The 17,973-nt window shown below is 52.1% G+C and overlaps 6 protein-coding genes across 6 annotated transcripts; 4 read left to right on the top strand and 2 right to left on the bottom strand.

Moving 5' to 3' along the window:
- Nucleotides 1–4,759: 4,759 nt before the first annotated feature.
- On the bottom strand, nucleotides 4,760–5,167 carry POX_f07543 (uncharacterized protein; the record flags this gene model as incomplete). Its single annotated transcript, XM_050116338.1, has 1 exon — nucleotides 4,760–5,167. The coding sequence occupies one exon, from the start codon at nucleotides 5,165–5,167 to the stop codon at nucleotides 4,760–4,762; it is 408 nt and encodes a 135-aa protein (XP_049966477.1).
- Nucleotides 5,168–5,386: 219 nt separating this feature from the next.
- POX_f07542 (uncharacterized protein) lies at nucleotides 5,387–8,053 on the top strand (the record flags this gene model as incomplete). The annotated part of the gene is made up of 4 exons (XM_050116337.1): nucleotides 5,387–5,538; nucleotides 5,610–5,650; nucleotides 5,764–6,193; nucleotides 6,301–8,053. The coding sequence occupies 4 exons, from the start codon at nucleotides 5,387–5,389 to the stop codon at nucleotides 8,051–8,053; spliced, it is 2,376 nt and encodes a 791-aa protein (XP_049966476.1).
- Nucleotides 8,054–9,629: 1,576 nt separating this feature from the next.
- POX_f07541 (uncharacterized protein) lies at nucleotides 9,630–10,055 on the top strand (the record flags this gene model as incomplete). Its single annotated transcript, XM_050116336.1, has 1 exon — nucleotides 9,630–10,055. The coding sequence occupies one exon, from the start codon at nucleotides 9,630–9,632 to the stop codon at nucleotides 10,053–10,055; it is 426 nt and encodes a 141-aa protein (XP_049966475.1).
- Nucleotides 10,056–10,342: 287 nt separating this feature from the next.
- POX_f07540 (uncharacterized protein) lies at nucleotides 10,343–11,472 on the bottom strand (the record flags this gene model as incomplete). The annotated part of the gene is made up of 4 exons (XM_050116335.1): nucleotides 10,343–10,409; nucleotides 10,566–10,781; nucleotides 10,954–11,208; nucleotides 11,297–11,472. The coding sequence occupies 4 exons, from the start codon at nucleotides 11,470–11,472 to the stop codon at nucleotides 10,343–10,345; spliced, it is 714 nt and encodes a 237-aa protein (XP_049966474.1).
- A 1,620-nt stretch (nucleotides 11,473–13,092) lies between these two features.
- POX_f07539 (tRNA (uracil-O(2)-)-methyltransferase) lies at nucleotides 13,093–14,985 on the top strand (the record flags this gene model as incomplete). Its single annotated transcript, XM_050116334.1, has 1 exon — nucleotides 13,093–14,985. The coding sequence occupies one exon, from the start codon at nucleotides 13,093–13,095 to the stop codon at nucleotides 14,983–14,985; it is 1,893 nt and encodes a 630-aa protein (XP_049966473.1).
- A 773-nt stretch (nucleotides 14,986–15,758) lies between these two features.
- POX_f07538 (Alpha-galactosidase) lies at nucleotides 15,759–17,500 on the top strand (the record flags this gene model as incomplete). Its single annotated transcript, XM_050116333.1, has 4 exons — nucleotides 15,759–15,848; nucleotides 15,934–16,257; nucleotides 16,391–16,760; nucleotides 16,863–17,500. The coding sequence occupies 4 exons, from the start codon at nucleotides 15,759–15,761 to the stop codon at nucleotides 17,498–17,500; spliced, it is 1,422 nt and encodes a 473-aa protein (XP_049966472.1).
- Between the last annotated feature and the right edge of the window lie 473 nt (nucleotides 17,501–17,973).

Below are 17,973 nucleotides of genomic sequence, written 5' to 3'. Positions count from 1 at the left end.
CTGTAGATATCGAAACGCCACTATGGTATCCACTTCGTGCTTGACGTGTGGTGCGGCAAGCGCGCTTGTGAGGTTGAAGGTTGGATCCATTCAATTCAATGCATTAGTCCAACAGTGATGAGCCCCCCTTTATCCGTTGATGTTGTCGTTGCCGTTACTAGTGTTGGGCAACCTCGATGAAGCTTATACGGACCGCAACGATCCTGAGTCCCGGCTGCCTGAACGCAAGTCTGGAGGTATCAAGTGTCATTTGTCTTGACGAATGACTGGCTTAGCTGATTTGTTTCCGTGTGTGAAATTTCACATTGGTAAATTCCAGGGCTATGGAAAGACTTCAGTGGCGAAGAAATATATTTCAAATGTCTCGGCTTTGACCTTGATGCGTCAGTCGTTTCCCCTGTAGGTAGGTTCTTCAGATAACTACTAACAAGAAGAACACACCAATAGCTAGCTACCTATACAAGCTGCCATCGAAGAATCTTCCAATAGAAGCGCAAGTGCTACTCAATAGATTCGAATGTGAATACACAGCCGCTCTATTCATTCACCCTGGATATCGTCCTGGTTCGATCAGATGAAACACCTCAAGAATGCAGGAGGAGAGGAGTGACCCAAATTCTTCGATCGAACGGTGCAATTCCCCGGCCGTCACAAAATATGGAAACCATGCGGCTACAGAATGTGCCCCCTATTATCTGCCGAGTTGATCCGTTCCACTGATTGAACGGTGGCGTGAGCTTCATCCCTTGCGACTTTTGCAAGCGTCTGCGAACGGCAGGTTGTCGATCTTCCTAGTTCGTACAGGGTTGATTAATGTCGTTGTTCGGAGGGGAGGTGGCTGGGGTATGCTAGCGAGTGAGCCGGGCACAGGGCCAGGTGTGAGTTCTAGATGAGCTGCGGGCGGCGCTCATCTTGTGCATGAAGGTCTTTATCTTGCAACTGGGACTTTTGTTACTTTTGTTGAGGGACCGGAACGACAGATTGTGGTTGCTGAATTCCGGAATTCTCGTGGGCTCAGAAATGGAACGAACCCCCCCCCCTAATTCGATGCTTTATTTTCAAGAGGGGCTCTGGAGTTTTTAATATTTTTTCCTGCATTTGCCTCCATGTATTTGCTGAGCTTATTGACAGACCACCCCACCCAATCTTTTGCTTAATGCCAGGTACTAAAGCACTGGGATTATGACAGGGCCAAATCTGTGGGTTGAGGTATCTAGTCCAGACAGTAAACTGTGGGCCCGCGGGACATGTCATTTCTTATGTGCATTTTCATCAGTGGACGAGGATTTCGATTTGAAAGTTGAGAGGTAGATGGCTTGCCAAATTTATTGAATAATATCTGGTTTTGCCTTTGATCGGGTTGTACTGACTCCTGCTGTGTGTTTGCATGGGTGTCTTTTTTTGGTCATGTTCAAAACTATCACGCTGAGGAGACGTGCACAGGAGTTGGTACATTAGTAGTAAGTGGTAAAGTACTGTACATCAATAGTAGTTGGAGTCCTTGGTACTTACAAGTCAATAGGCCGTAATTATATGGGAGTTACGCAAAATGATCAAACCGAGAAACCAATCACCAGTAATCCACCCACCTGAGCACAAGAACCAGAATCTACAAAAGCAAGCATGTCAATTGGTCCAATTGGGCACTGCATTATGCATACGCAGAAACATCCCCTCGTTTCTGCTACTTACTCTCGCGTCGTCCCGTTCTCGGTCTCCTCGTAGAATCCGACTGTGCAGGAACTAGACGCATCCATACAACTGCATGCGCAAATGCTCTCGTGTTCCAGTTCCCAACATTAACCTTCCGGGTCTGATACGAGTCAACGAAAACAATCTGTGTACTCCATAGTCATATTGCACCCTGGTGCTCGGACCATGCACGTTCTCTAATTTGATATGAGGTGAAACTCAATTTGGCCAACCTTGTCCATGCTCGCGAGATCCGTGTCATGGTAGCTGATCCTCCTGGAAGGATGTCTGGCGAGGAACGCCGGCACAGCATGGTGGGTCACCCGCTTGGCGGGTGCTCCGCCCGACCTCGAGTGCAGTGAATCATAACTTGGGCTTTCTGAACGACCCAGATTGGCGATGCCACATCCCAGACTTGATGGGGTACCGTGTTCAATTTTTACGCTACGGACCGCACAAGGCCACGAGTTCATGAGAGACCGAGTCCAGAGCTCTAGATGAAAGGCAAGTAGTATTCGTGGCCAAAGTACGCGTCGAAACTCTTGTCTGATGCGCGACGCGTGGAATAGCTCTGTTTTCCTCTGGACAGCGCGTCTGCTTTTCTCCGAGAGCCACCGAGGGGTTCCAGCCCTCCCCCCGTGGGTCTTGAGTGCATGTTATGATTGTCCGCAATTGCCTACAGCACAGCGCAACAATCTCATCTCACTCGTGAGGCCGCTTTTTCTCCGCTGCTTCTCATGTCGAGTGTGCTTTCTCGCCCGCTACCGCAGACTGCAGAGGGGGAGAGTAGAAGCCGGGGAGATACTGGTGCACATAGTTGTGCACTAGTGTTTGTGTGTGTCTGCTTGTGTACCGGTACAACACATCAGATCACCACCCGACCACAAAGTCCCGAAACCACCACCAGACGTTGGTGGTGGGCGCCTCAGTGGAGTCAGCCGCATCATCTCGGAAGGTCATTGGTTGATTGTCCACAAGTCCATCAGGGCCCAGAAACTAGAAAAGGTTACAGAGTCCCGAAGAGGTATCGACAAGGGGAAAACCAAGAAATGTCTCGGCCAAAACAAGATCCCAGTGGAATGGTGGGTGATGAGTGGCAGTGGAGAGAGAGAGAGAGAGGGGGGAGAAAAAAAAATGACCAGGCACTAAACCCAAAGCAGGTCCACTATTCCAGCAAGATCCATATTCCCATCGCTCCCAAAAAAAAAAAAACAAAGTCCCCATCTTGGGAGGATCAAATGAATTAGCGCGAGTCCCAAACAAGATCAATGGGCAAGTTTAATTATAGCATCAGCCACTGTCGATTGCCCGCCCACTTTACACGCCAATGCTGTCCTCTCCACTTACGTCGGGTTGTTTTGGTCAACATTCCAGTGCCTGCGACCATTATTCAAAAAACACCGTCATGGGTCACACACCTTGAGAGCTTGACAGTGTATTAAGATCTATCATTTTGCCTCTCTGATCTCTTTACCTGAAGATATTATTAAGAAGGGGGACTACTAGTACAACCTTCGAGCCCCCGTGAGGACGTACCATGTGGTGCTGTGCTTCTTTCAGACAGTTCGAGTCTTGGCTGAGGCGTCTGCGTCCTGTGATAGGATCCTTAAACAGGTCGCCGTGCATGCAGAACGGGGCAGTAGACAGATGGTCATCGTCAACACTGAAGAGACTGAGCAATTCTCATCTCGTCCACAGCGGCGATCCTTTTGATGTGATGATCATGAGGAGATAGCCACATGCATTCATTATGAAACAGAAGTATCAGTATCCAAATGGGGTTGCCGAGATCGTGACCTGATCATCGGAAAAATACACGAGGCGGGTTTCATCGTTCGCCCTCCATACAGGAGGAACACTTGATTGCATAAGCAGTGATGCTCTACTACCACCTAGGTAAGGTCCACTCTAAGGCTGCCTGGACAGTGGTGCGAGGTGGACGAATACCGTAGACCATCATAACAGGGCCGATATGAAAATGACAGGAGGGCTGTGCATCACTCGAAATCGTCCTACATCCCCCCTTCCAAGGGGACTCTGATCGTGACGCAGACGTCCCGCGGTCCGAGAGATCCCTCTGATCGCAGCGTGGCCGATTCCGTAGGCACTGCCGCATTGGCTTATCGCCGTGCTTCCCCTAGTGTCCGTTTCCGGCTTGCGCCTGGACGGGTCAGGGCGGCCGTTGAATCATTACGGTCCCGAGTGCTTCTGGCCAGAGATCGACAGTACAAGGTGGGAAGGTCCAGGTACCAACGTTTGTACGACAGAGTGTGTGCCACATGTAGTACCGAGTACGGTCCGGGCGCTCTCCTTCGTTTTCAGTCGTTCTCGACCTGTTTCCGACCCGATATGTCTGCCTGAATAGGTGTGTACTTCTGGAAGAATTGGGATTGCATTCGGATCGGCTTTTGTCGACACGCCCAACCCGTAACACCTTTTCGGTTCCTGCCTCTCCATCTCTCCCTCACGAAGTAAAGCGAGGGGAAAAAAAAAAGAGGGAAAAGAGAGCAAACGACACCGTTGCCAGACGACTACCACTCAGTGACCAGGTAGCGGCTGATTTAGAATCTTGTGCAATTGTGAGCAAGAGAGTGATTCTCCTGGTATCTGCATTAATCCACCGTGTTTGTCTCTGGTCATGCACCGGCAGTGACCAATTGTGCGAGCTTAACGATCGATCCATTGGCACTCTCACGCTTCACTCTCCTCTTCGCCTGGTATTTTTTTTCACTTCTCTTCTCGATTTTTCTGTCCTCCCCTCTGACTTCCCTTCAAGAAGAACAGTCAAAAAAAAAGGATTGAGAGATTGAGAGACTGAGAATTGTGGACTCAGTCAGTATATGGCGAGTCTTACTGGCACCGCTCGCAATTCGCCCGTGCCAACGGACTAAAACCGGCCATACCAGTCATCAGTCACAATCTACTTTTACGCCCTCGACCAGGTCAAGGCTGTCGGTCTCGCTCACTTTTTGACGCTCCGCCTGGCCCTCATTCCCTTTCTCACCGGCCTGCGAGCAACTCTCCTGTTCGACTCTCTCCTTCGTGATTTCCTCCTTCTCCCTGTTCCTCACTTTTCATCGGCGCATAGCATCGCTCCCTGTTCCTCTCCCCCCTCTCTCTCTCGTACGCTATCTCTTTCTCTCTCCTCCCCTTCCTCCTCATCCTTCAATTCTTCCTTCCCTGCTCCAATTTTTTTCCCCTTCTTTCCTCCCCTCCGCCAACCCCCTCCCACGGTCACACCACCATCGCTTGTCGCCTGCCGCCCGCCGCCTGCCGCCCTTTCCAACCATTCACTAGTTTTGGTGCTCTGAAGCCGCCCGCCAAAACCCTGGCTCACCGGTGATCTCTGCTTATCGGCGGCCGCGCGCGCCTCTCCCATCACCTCAACCTGGGTCCTTCCCACCCACTCCCCGCCGAACGCTCCTTCCTGCTCGTTCGTGACCATGGCGCCTCCTCCACCTCCACGCCTGCGCATTTTGTCCGGTGAGTCGCCAATTGCAGAGCAATTGCACAGGCCCTGTCCTGTTCAGCCTGACCTCGCCTTCCTCGATCGTCTGCCATTCGGGAGTGCACCTCATCGTGTGCCTTCGAAAGTCTGCTAGCTGAGCTTCCGAGCTTCCCGGCCTTGTCCAACTTTCTTGTTTTTCTCTTCCCACTTGCCCCCCTCCAGCTCATTTTTCACAATTTTATCATTATGGGCCGTCCACTAATGAAGGCATGCACAGTGGGTGGAAATGCCATCTCTGCATTTCTTTCCTGGCGATTGCAAGCAACCACATCCTGCGACGTGACGTTGGTATGGAAATCTGGCTTCGAAGCAGTGGCTCAATATGGTGTTTCATTCAAGTACGTGGTGCCGGGAGATCTGCAAACTACCGTTGCGATAGTGGCCCTGCTCACATCTCTGGCTCGAACAGATCAAAAGCATTCGGAAATGAGCGATTCAAGCCTCGTCATGGTATGTGTCGGTCGCAGACTCCTATTTCTGCGGTTGTTCCCTTTCTTGCGAACTTCCATCGCGCTCCTGTCTGGTGGGCGAGGCTGACATGAGCGTGTCTCGTGATGGTGCAGTGGTTCGTACGCCCGAAGAAGCTTCCTCCCGAGAAAACGCCTACGACTATGTGATTCTCTGCGTCAAGGCCCTGCCCGACGTCTACGACTTGGCCTCCGTCATCGAGTCCGTCGTCACACCCCAACACACATGTATCCTCGTCAATACAACAAATACCATCGGCATTGAGGCTCATCTGGAGCAACGGTATCCCACCAACGTCATTCTTTCCCTAGTCTCCAACGTGGAGATCTCGCAAACGGGTCCCAGTGAATTCGAGCACCTGAGCTCCAGCGAAATTTATGTGGGCGCGACCAACAAGCAGACAGCCATTCCGAGCTCGATCCAAAACGACATGGCGGCCGCCTTGGCCATGACACTCAACTCCGGGCAGGTGGATTGTCACGTCTCGCAGAACATCCGGCAGGAGCAATTCGAGCGGATGATAGGGTAAGTGTGGTCTACCTCCAGGACTAGCGAGTCACGCCGAGCAGGATGCCCGGCGACGGACATTCCTGCGAGAAAATTCGCACATCCGGCTAATGATGTACACGCAGTCCGATTGCTTTCCACCCCACCAGTGTTGCGTTTGAGACGCCGAACCACACACAGCTTCTCGAAAAGGTTGGTGTCCGTCAATTAATCACCGGGATTCTCGACGAGCTCCTGGAGCTGGCTCGAGTACATGGCTGCGACTTCCCGACCGATTTCCGCGACAAAACGATTGAGAAGATGACGGCGATCGAAGGTCCGAGTACGATGTACCAGGATTTCCAGGCGCGTCGTCCGTTGGAAATTGAGACCTTTTTGGGGTCCTCCATCAAATTGGCCACTGAGGCGAATGTCCCTGTCCCTCGGATCGAGGTCCTTTACGCTATGTTGCACCACATCAACACCACTAATCAAAACAGGCCCCGCGCGGCAGACTCCCCGCCTGCCTCGGTCGCTGGTCACCCACCACCCCGAGTGTCTTCGACAGTACCGCCTCAGCGCCCACCGATGAACGGTGCGATGCGATCGAGTCGGACCCACTCCAACATGGGGATGCCTCCTCCCGGCCAAAGACGCGGTCCTCCTCCGGGCATGATGCCCCGAGGGCCTGGGGTGCCGGCGCCCATGCCCATGGGACCCCCCAGTAGAGGAATTCCCCGTGACACATCATTAGAGGGACTCGAGGAGTTCAGTCACCTGGTGGTCTACGATGGAGAGTCGGAAGGTGCCATGCCTCCGCCCCAGATGAACGGCAACGGCAACGGCAGCGGCAACGGTCATCCGGAGGGCACCCCGTCTCCCAACGATATTGCCTTGCGGGAACGCGAGCTGGCTCTACGTCAGCGTGAATTGCAACTCCGGGAACAGGAGATGAGCATGCGACGAGGTCCCGGCCCTGGCCCTGGTCATGGCCATGGCCCCGGTCCCGGCGCTGGTCCTGGTCCCGCCCCCGGTCCTGGTCGCCGCGGGCCACTTCCACCTCGTACCCCCGTCGGTGCCTTCGATGAAGAAGACGAGGATTACTTCGACCCGATGGACAATATGGCAATTCCTCATCTCGATCCGGATCAAGTCGATATGATGAGCATCACATCACGCCGCGCCCGCAAGGCACCCAGCGCCAGTCAGATCCGCAAGAACCCCGAAATGTTTGCCAGTGGCGGTCCCATGCATTCAAATCGACCTGCATCCTCCTTTGGTCGCTATTTCGGGCGGAAGCGGACGAGCGAGCGAGTGATGCAGGAAATCCCTGGTCTCCACGACTCCCTGATGGATAACCCGATGATGAGTTACTCCTCCAACCGTTATGGCTCCGTGGATCGGAACCAGATGGGTATCGATTCGCGGGCAAACTCCCTCACCGCCAGCCACATGGGGGATTACCCTCCTCGGCCATACCCCCAAAGTCGCCGCAACAGTCAGTCCCCCGCCGCGCCGTTCCCCGGACCTCCTGGTCCCCCTGGCCCATCCCGGATGGCGCGTCCAATGACCGGCCATGAACAGCCCATGGGGCCTCATGGTGGTCATCCTCGCAACGGCCATCCATCGCCGCCTGGAAATCTCCGTACGCCCGCCTCCCGGCAGCCGTCCGCACAAGGCCCGCCGGCACCGCACCAGCTTGAACAACAGTATGGGGTGAGCAACTCGTTTCCCATCAAGGGCCCTCCCAAGAATAAAAGTCTGACCGGAAGTGCGAGCGCCAGTGCTGAAAGTGGTGACAGTGGCGCGAGCGCAAACCTTGATTCCGAAGCGTCTGCGCATAGCAGCCAAATCAGTCTCGGGGACCATCAAGCTCTTCCGGCTGCGCCAGTTCGCTAATTGCTCTCTCTCTCTCTCTCTCTTTTCTTTTCTTTTCTTCCCCCCACCTGTCTTGCTGTCTCAGTCTTCCCGTTTTCCTGTCTTATTCTTATTCCATTATTCGTCCTTCGCTCCCGATGACGTTCTCGCAGCTCGCCGCCGAAAATAGAGGACGGCGCTTAGTTGACCGATTCACAGTCCCATCTTGCTCACACTCTGGACGCATTCCCTTTGTTTTATTTTTTTTCTTCCCTTGCATGCAACCACTATCATGACTGGGCTTGTCTTTTTTTTTTCTTGCCTTTCTCCAATTATTATTTTGCATCGCCGCCGGGGTCCAATTCAACGGGAAACATTGTGCTGTTTTTGACGAGGCTCTTCCGCTCCACTCTTGGACAAGGCCATCGGTTAATACTCAGTTGTTCGCTTCTTTACATATACATGAGGGACATAGGGGGGTGCTCATTGCTTGTTGGGGTTGTTATACCTTTTTTTCCCCATTCCTTTTGGTCATCGTCATCCTTTTGAGGAGTCTGGTCGGGGAGAGAAATGAATTATTGTATCTGGCTAATTTGTCGTCTTGACGTCCCCTTCCATCGTACCTCTCACGCTCCTTCCCATCTCGCTTTTCTCTTTTTGATACTCGGTCACGTCCCCGAGTTATTGAGTTCCTCTATCTCTATCCAACCGTTACGTCACTGCAAAACACTTGGTCACTTTGAAAAGCCAGTGGTCACCTACCATGATCACCTAGTGCCTCTGCCACGATGCGTATTGAGATAATGTCCTTGGCTGGTAGTCCTTCTGCCCTCTGGAAAATCCATGGCCCTGTTCGTCGTGCATTGCTTACAAATTCTATCTCTCTCCCTCTCTTTTCTTCGTCTCAGTATCACTTTTGAATGACAGTATTATAAATTATCTGATGCGGTACTCGGCTTTCACTGGGTGACGTTGGTGACATCCATCCACTCCGTACCCATCATTGATCTCTCATTCTGTTTGGTCGTATCCACGACGGTCAGTATGTCCACCAATATTTCCCATTCTTCCTTGCCCGCTCCAGGTGGCCCTGCTTCGTCGTTAGCAGCGGGTCTCGTTTGGCTGTTCAATACATTGTATTTCCTCCACAAATCATGGGTCTCCCTTCAGGCTGCCACGCAGCAGTTGAAACCGGAACCGTGTCTTGGTCTACTTCTCTCGTGGCCTATACATTTTGAGACCACCGATGTGTGTCGCAGGACGAGCGCAATTGTCGGACCCAGACAACGCGACCTTTTTATAGTAGGTCAACCGTGTCTCGAGACCGGAGCTGTTCGCGATGTATACCCGACCGGACGGTACCGCACCAGTCACGTGCGATAAACAATCAGTTATAGACGCGGGCAAGGGAAATGTTTCCCCGGCACGATCGCTCCGAATATAAACATCCTCTCCTCTACATACGCAGACCTCCAGTCGTCTCATGACGAGAGACGCCTCAAAAATTCGAGTCATATTCGCATTGTTTGTGAAATCTTCCAATCTAACCGCTGCATGACCCGGAAGAAGCACCGCATCAACCCCCCCCCAACATCCAACATCCAATCCACCCGCTACAATGCCCCTCAACCCAACCAAGCACCACCGCAACGAGTCTTACCCCCGAGCATCCATGCTCCCCCCAGGCCCCTCCTCGACCTTCCAACAAAGCCAATACCATAACCCAACCCAGCACATGTCGAGCTCCACTAGCGGCTCCGTCTCCATGTCCGCTGCGAAAAGCCGGCAATACGCCCATCTGCAGACGCAGTTGGCGCAATTGAATGCCAATCTGGCGGATACGCAGAATTTGCTTCGCATGACCGCTGTGCAGGCGGGAGATATCCGGTTTTTAGGTGGTTATATGGGGGCCTTGTTTATGGGGAGTGCAAAGGTGTTGGGGGAAGAGGGGGTGAAGGGGAAGAGTGGCGCTGGGACTGGGATTGGGGAGGGAGAGGGAGAGGGAGAAGCGGTTGTGAAGAAGGAGGAAAGCGAGGAGGATTGACGGGGTTTCAGGTATTATGATGATGGGGGTTTGTGATCTTTGTTGGGAAGGTGAGTTGTCCCGCTTAGGCGGTGTTCTGGCTTTTACTTTGCTTTCTTCTGTGGTGATGCAGGAACAGGGAGGAAGTAGGAAAGGGAAAAAACAGAAAAGAACGGGGTTGTGTGTTGGGATTCCATGGGAACGAGGTTGCTGACATTATCGACATGTTCTGTATGCAGGTGGTATCCTCGTCAGTTGACGCGAAGGGCTGATCGCCAAGCCCTGGTCCTATCGCCAACCTTTCGCATCTATTCCTCGACTACAAACTGTCCTCCAAGAAGCAATGCCGGCTCGTCAATGTTCTTGTGTTCGTAGCTGCATTGCGGGGAACGTGTCAGTACAATATTTCTGAGAAAGAAAGACAAGAGAAAACCGGCGAAGTGCATCCGGACGAGAAAGCTGCGCTTCAGGCGGTACCACCCTTCTCTTTGGGCTCAACGGATGAAGGAAGACAGTGATATGCCCACTTACCTCAAAGTGCCCACACCACCGGCTTCCAGGATGAGAGAAGTCTCATACAAGGGCTTCCCCACCCAGCGCATCGCGAATGCACGGAGAATGTGACCGTGCGCGACCACCAAAACATCGCCTTTGTGCTCGTTGGGCTGATCAAAGGCGGGCTGGTGATACTTGCTCCTGATCTCGGCGATCAGCGCATCGAGACGGCGGACGACATCCTCGGGAGATCTGGCAGAGAGGTTAGGCATTCATTGTCACAAGATTGCAGGATCGGAAGATTCACTGCCGGCGTGGGCAGCGATCCTGTCTGCCACACCCCGAGTTTCCTTTCCACGAAACAGCAATTTTGAAGGGAGAAGAATAAAAGAAAAAGAAAAAAAATGAAGTGCTCCAGACTCACTCTCCTCCCGGGCACCCATCTGTCCAAATATTCCACGGAGGGAGCCCTTGCTCCTTTCTCATAGACTTGATTTGCGCGCTGGTCAGGCCCTCGTAGTCGCCGTAATCCCATTCGCGAATCGCCTCTGTCACCTCAACCTTGGCCTCGGTACGAATCGGCTCTTGGGCATTTCGTTGTTCGTTCCAGGGCAGTCTTTTCGCAGCAGCCTCCAACAATTCGAGGGTGCGTTGAGCACGTTTTCGCGGCGAGACGTAGCTGTAGCCGGCGACGGAATCCCGTCGGATTTATCCACATGTTTAGCAACCCATTTTTTGGAAGAGAGAAAGATGAGTGTTAGTCTTACACATGAACCAGATTCTTGGGCACGATCAATCGATCATTTCCGACGAGCGCTTTGCCGGTCGCCTTGACTCGTTTCTCCCCGTTGGCTGTGAGGGGCAGGTCCGAGATGCCGGTGTGACGGCCATTGAGGGACCATTCGGTTTCGCCGTGGCGGATGATGAAGCAGCGCGGGGTCATTGCAATTGGAGAAGGAGGAACAATTTGAAGGTCTTGTGCAACACACCAACCTAGAGGAGATGTTGGGTAATAGGTAGTAAGTAGAACAAGGGTGAAAAGACCGCCGAAGAGGAGAAATAAAAACTAGCCCACTCGGGCGGATTGATTATAATTTACTACGAGTACTTCGGCTGGTTCGGTAGAGCATAACTACCGGTTAAAAGTACCTGGGCTACTATTACTACTACTACTACTGCTTACCTAGTAATGATCACCATTTATTCAACTGTATTGTACCTTGGAAGGTATGACATTACATGTCTGCTAATGCGATGCGGTGCGGCGGAGACAGGAACGGGTGTCGTCATGGTTTGACTCGGAGTCGGTCATGCTTGGATAAGGTGGGGGCAGAATGACCCAGTGGCCGGTGCAGTTGATCTCATACGTTTCCAACCCGACATGGTGATGGGACGCTCAAGAACCTTCAACTCCCTGGGGGAAAGAATCTTCTCCACTCAAGGAACGCTATGGATATCCAATTATCCATGTGCTGATCGAAGGGAATGGGTGTTGAACGATTTACCCCAAAATGCTGAATTGTAAAATACTGAAAGTTTCATAATTGCTGTAATGAGGGAATGAAAAATGGCACTTCTTCCAGGCACACCCATACACCCGGTCCGTGCTCCTCACCTACATATTTCTAGTAGATGGGATGAAACCTACATGTAGTAAATATCAGATCGGCAAGACTCGATCGAGGCAGTCTACGGACACATTTAACATTTCGGGCATAACGTGAAATTGACCTCGACCACTTTGCACGTGCAATTTGTTAGTACTGATGGATGTAGGTAGGCTCCAAGATGAGATAGATACCTAGAATGGGAGGTCTTTGGTTTGATGATCAGTCCCGACAGGAAAGTAGTGAAAATCCCATTGTAAACTGGATACCCGGACGTTCATCATCCAGCCTGGTATGTATGTACAAGTTATACGGATATCTTTCGACTGGTAGCACCTACCTACTAGCAATTGACTGAAAACGGGGCTGCACTGGTAAATTTTGGTTGCAAGCCAGGTTTTAGTTAAGGTAACCTCCCCAATTCAACAAAGACCTCCCGTTTGGTAACTTTCAAAAATATTCTTGGTAGGTTCCCTGTTCCAGTTGTTATCCACATCACGGCTTCCGCAGCTTCTTTCATCTTCGACAGACGGGGAGAACTCTTGAGACGACCATGATGGGTGAGTGACATATAACTTACTGATCCCCAGTACCTCCAGCCTAGGTATCTTCTGAATTGATCAACCTTACTGACCGTTACACTCTGCTTGCTCAAAAGATCAAGGTTCCAATCGCGTGTATGAAGATCACGTGATATGCCTATCAATTGTCTGGCCTCGCATCGCAGGTGGGGCACTAAGCAACCCGCCTGAAATAGACAACGCCAGTGGAGGCAGCCAAACGAATCTCAGATTGATCCAACATTGCCCGCTTGGAGGGAAGTGGAGCCACATCGATCTTGCCCAAGTAACCACCGAAGGCTTTCTTGCTGGCTACGGGAGAGACAGATAAATGAGTCCTCCGAGAAAAAGGCGAAATAATACACACTCTCCCGTCTCTACAATCTCTCCACAATCATGCCGAACAGAAAGAACGTGCGCGATCTGAGCAAGCTCTCGGGCAAACCACTGAGAGAGACGGCCATCTCTAGCAGTCAAATGTTCCAGATTGCCTCCAATGACTGGTTGACATCCCCCGATCTGAAAGAGGAGAACCTGGCTTTTTCCTGCGAAAATTTCTATGAGACGGCCATCTTTCTCATGGCCAATCCCAACATCACTTCGAGTCACTTGTTTCGGGCAGACATCCTGTTTGACAGCCAGGGACTCTTGCGAACGCCTCGGCAAGATGAAGAACTTGCGGGAACCTCTACTGAGATCATGAGTGAGCCCTCACAACCTGAGGTCGAGGCAAAACCCTCGCCTCAAGTGACGGGGTTTGATCTGATCAGGACTGTCGTGCGGAAATTGATTCCTCGCAATCAGGACATCGATCAACCGCTCATCCAGACGTGTCATTTTTACAAATCGATTGTTCTTACGGGAACAGGGGCAGGCGCAGTTGACCCGAGTGACATGCCATGCCAGCACCGGGTCCTGACCATGTTTCTCCCGCATGTCGAATCTCTAGATGAGATTCCATTTTACCACCCACGCCTCAAAGGACTTGCCACTCTCTATGAGTGTGACAGCTTGCCCAATGAAAGCCACTCCGGTATCATGTCGGTGCACTTTCTCCCATTTTCGAGTGAGTATCCTGATCGACTGGAACGCACATTGCACACACTTCTCAACTTTTATGTCCGACTCACGCGAGGCGGTCAGCAGAAGGCGTCGACAGAGACCTCAGGCGAGGTACGATCCTCCAAGGATAACCTCGTACCGCGTCACTTGACTCAAAATACCTATTCGCGTCTCAAGACCCTCTATGCCGCCGATCTGATGCAGAGGTGGGTGGAGAGCACGGAACCGAGCAAGCATGTCTTTGAAGATCTGGCCATCACCGCGTTCCTCATCGAGCTGTGGCGGATGATGTACGGCATCAGACCAGTCAATGAAGGCTCGCAGGGATCGAGCGACCGTGACACATTCCCCGGGTTCGTAGACATGGCCTGCGGGAACGGCGTACTGGTCTACGTCCTTCTCATGGAAGGCTATTCGGGCTGTGGGTTCGATGCCCGCGCCCGCAAATCATGGAGCATTTACCCGTCATGGGTGCAGGAGCGGCTCTCGGAGAAGGTTCTCATTCCGAAACCGTTTGCCGATGCTGCGGGTCATCTTGATCTCGGAATGGCCATCACAACCGGCGACTTTGCGCGTGACACGTTTATTATCTCGAATCATGCGGATGAACTCACCGTGTGGACCCCACTCATTGCGGCACTTGCTTGCCCGGAAGCACCCCTGCCCTTCCTGGCTATTCCATGCTGTTCGCACTCGCTATCCGGGGCTCGGTATCGCTATCCGCAGCCGAAAGGATCAAAGCCAAAGCTTGGGACGGGCTCTGCGGACGACCAGGAGAACATACAAAATCCACAATCTGCGTCGGGGGATTTGAAAGCGTTGCGTGCTGCCAAACAAGCGGAGAAGACCGAAAAGGGCATGTGGACCTCCATGTACGGCCTTCTCACGGCCAAAACCATTTCTGTTGCTGAAGAGGCCGGCTACGAGGTAGAAAAGACTATGCTCCGTATTCCCAGCACCAGGAACATGGGAGTCATTGGAGGTCGACAAGCCGTGACCACGCAGTGGAGACAGCGATATGGCAGGGAGAGCCTCGGAACCCCAAATGCGGGCGAGGACCGAGTCGGTTATGCTTCAGTCGTTCAACGGGCAGTCACGGAAATCGTTGACCGAGAGTGTACCCGGGATGGTGGATTGGACGCTGCGGCGCATAGTTGGATCGAGCGCGCGCAGAGTCTCCGCAAAGACGCTAGAACACTCATCCGGCATGATGGTGGACAGACATGACTCGCAAGGACAAGTTTGGGACCGAGGCCGATCTTGGTTGAATTCAGCCGTAGTGGCGGAAGAACTTCGGGGATTTAACCTTCTTCAGTCAACTTAAATTGACCGGGCGGGCAGCGGCAGACCAGGCGCCTCGGCATGAGGATAATTCACGGCATTGGTGCCTTTGGTGCATCAGCGTGTGCATCCTTGGAAAAATGGGGCGTGTTCTCGAGTGTCTTGGCTCCTGTCTGACTCGTCAGACATTTGCATCCTCCCTTCGACTTCGGAACTCCGCTCCTTTCACCGGCCCCCATCAATTCAAGCGTTCTTTTTAGGAAGGAAATGTGTGGAGGTCCAATTGCATTGACGCCGAGGCCAGCCACCCAGCCACCCGCAGGAATGAGCTAAGGGGAAGCGCAAATGCCTCTCAAAAAAAAAAAAAGAGGAAGGAGTCCACCGCGCCCAACCACGACGTCAGCGCTTGGGTCTGCGAATGATACCAAGTGCCAACTAGCTCACCACTTGAACTTGCTCAACTTCTCAACTTCAGGATTATACTACTGCATCCCGATATTCCTCCGGATCGTACCCCGCTTCTTTGGAGTTCGCCCCACGGGGATTTCCCAAAGTATATAAATCAGCGTTGATCAGTACCCCATGTTTTGATCAGTCGGGCAGTCCAGCGCACTTATAATTCTCCTCCTCTTGGTCCCTCGTGCTCTCTCTTCTCGACACTTTTTTTTTTATTTTTGCTTGTTAGATAGGTACCTGCCTCCACGGTGTCTTCGACAGCTATGATCATGCGCGCCGTACCTCTCTTCCTAGCCGCTGGGCTAGCTGCCGCGTTGGACAATGGACTCGCGGTCACACCTCAATTAGGATGGGTATGTGTCCAATCTAGTCTACATACCTTTGTACTTTGTGGACAGATCGATTGCTGACTGGGAGGGACTTTTTTTCTTTTTACAGAACACATGGAACTCATTTGCTTGCAACATGAATGAGACGGTTGTTCTGGACGCAGCCCGGCGCATTGTTGAACTAGGATTCAAGGATCTCGGGTACAACTATGTCGTTCTAGATGACTGCTGGTCTGCTGGCCGAAACTCCTCCGGATACCTTGTGCCTGATAAGAAGAAGTTTCCCAGCGGTATCGCCGATGTCGCGAACAAAATCCACGACATGGGCTTGAAGATTGGTATCTACTCAAGCGCGGGAACTATGACCTGTGGCCATTACGCAGGATCCTTGGGCTATGAGAAGAAGGACGCTGAGGTGTGGGCCAGCTGGGGTGTAAGTCTCTTTGTTTCGCATACCCAATGTTTGATCATTGAGTGTTTTTTTTTCTCTTCCCTTCTTCTTCTTCGTGTCCTTTATTCCACGTCAATATTTACCGACCAAAATTGACTCACACTCTACGTAACAGATTGATTACCTCAAGTATGACAACTGCTACAACCTGGGTGAGGAAGGTACTCCTAAGCTGTCTTACGACCGATACAATGCGATGAGCAAGGCCCTGAACGAGACTGGCCGTGAGATCCTCTACTCCCTGTGCAACTGGGGCGTGGACGGACCGTGGAACTTTGCTCCCACCATGGCCAACTCTTGGCGGATGAGCGGTGACTTGACCAATGTCTGGGACCGTGACGATGTGAACTGTCCCTGCTCCGAGCACGAAGGATTGGACTGCAAGCTCCCCGGATACCACTGCTCGATCATGAACGTCGTCAACAAGGCTGTCTTCTTTGCCCAGAAGGCTTACCCTGGTGCTTGGAATGATTTAGACATGCTTCGTGAGTAAACCCTCTGTGAAACAAATTCTTTCATGTGTTTCGTCCTTGAAGCACCACCTACGCTGCGCGGTCTCTAGCGGTTGCTGACTCTCAACCTCACAGAGGTCGGAAACGGAGGTCTGACCGAGGACGAGGCCATTTCGCACTTCAGTCTCTGGGCAGCCATGAAGTCGCCGCTTCTCATGACCAACGTCATGACTAAGATCGACGGACCTACCCTCTCCATTCTGCAAAACACCGCCGTGCTGGCCGTTTCCCAGGATCCCCGGGGATCAAGTGCTGTTCGCATTTGGCGACACTACGTTGACGGCGGTGAGATCCAAATGTACAGTGGCCCCCTCAGCGGCAACGACCAGGTCGTTCTCCTCCTGAACGGCGGGAGCGAGGCTCGCGAGATGAACGCCACCCTGAGCGATATCTTCTGGTTGAGCGGTGCCGAGGGAACTGCCCCCCAATTGAAGTACGAGTGGGATGTGTATGACCTGTGGGCTGCCCGCATGAGCAACGACACCGCCAATGCCATCATCCACCAAAAGGAGAACGCCACTCTCCCCTTCAATATGACTGCTCACGGTGGCGCCAGCAAGGTCTACGCACAGGTGCCTCTGCCAACCTCGACCGCTTTGATGGGCAAGAAGGTCAGCACTGTCAAGGCTGGTGGAAGTGTCAAGGCCCACGTGAAGCCCCACGGCGTGGCCATGTTCCGTCTCCGAGCGGTCGAGAAAAAGGATGAGCTGTGAGTGATCCAGGGCTCTGTTCTTGAAAGTCGGCTCGATGAATTTAATGATGGATGATGGGAAAGATTAAAAAAAAGTTGAGCGTTGTCCTCCTTTTCCTTTTTGAAAGAGGGTTGGCGAGTGCTGGAAATGACCAAGTTAATTATTCCTTGTGAACGTGATGATGTAAACGTGAACGTGGACTCGGGGAGGCTTTTTCCTCTTCCTTTAATGAGAAATCATTTGAATAAGTCTGAAGTAGAATGGAAATGTCTCTCTTGGAGTATAGTATCGAAAGTGCTTTAAATACAGGCAGTGTCAATATACGTTATGTCTCGGGCATTTCTCAGTGGAACAGTAATACCTCCTCCGGGGCTGAGCAAGGTCACGAAAAGAGAAAAATTTTTTCGGAACTTCGTAAGTGCTTTTCAAAAACGAATAGTACATCAAGCGAGTCAAGATGTCTTGGGAATTGTTTCCATTTATCTCTAGACTTC

The sequence above is a fragment of the Penicillium oxalicum genome, chromosome VI (genome assembly GCF_001723175.1).
Source record: "Penicillium oxalicum strain HP7-1 chromosome VI, whole genome shotgun sequence".
Taxonomy (NCBI): domain Eukaryota; kingdom Fungi; phylum Ascomycota; class Eurotiomycetes; order Eurotiales; family Aspergillaceae; genus Penicillium; species Penicillium oxalicum.
Note: the sequence above shows the minus strand (reverse complement) of the source record. Positions and strands in the feature narration are given on the sequence as shown.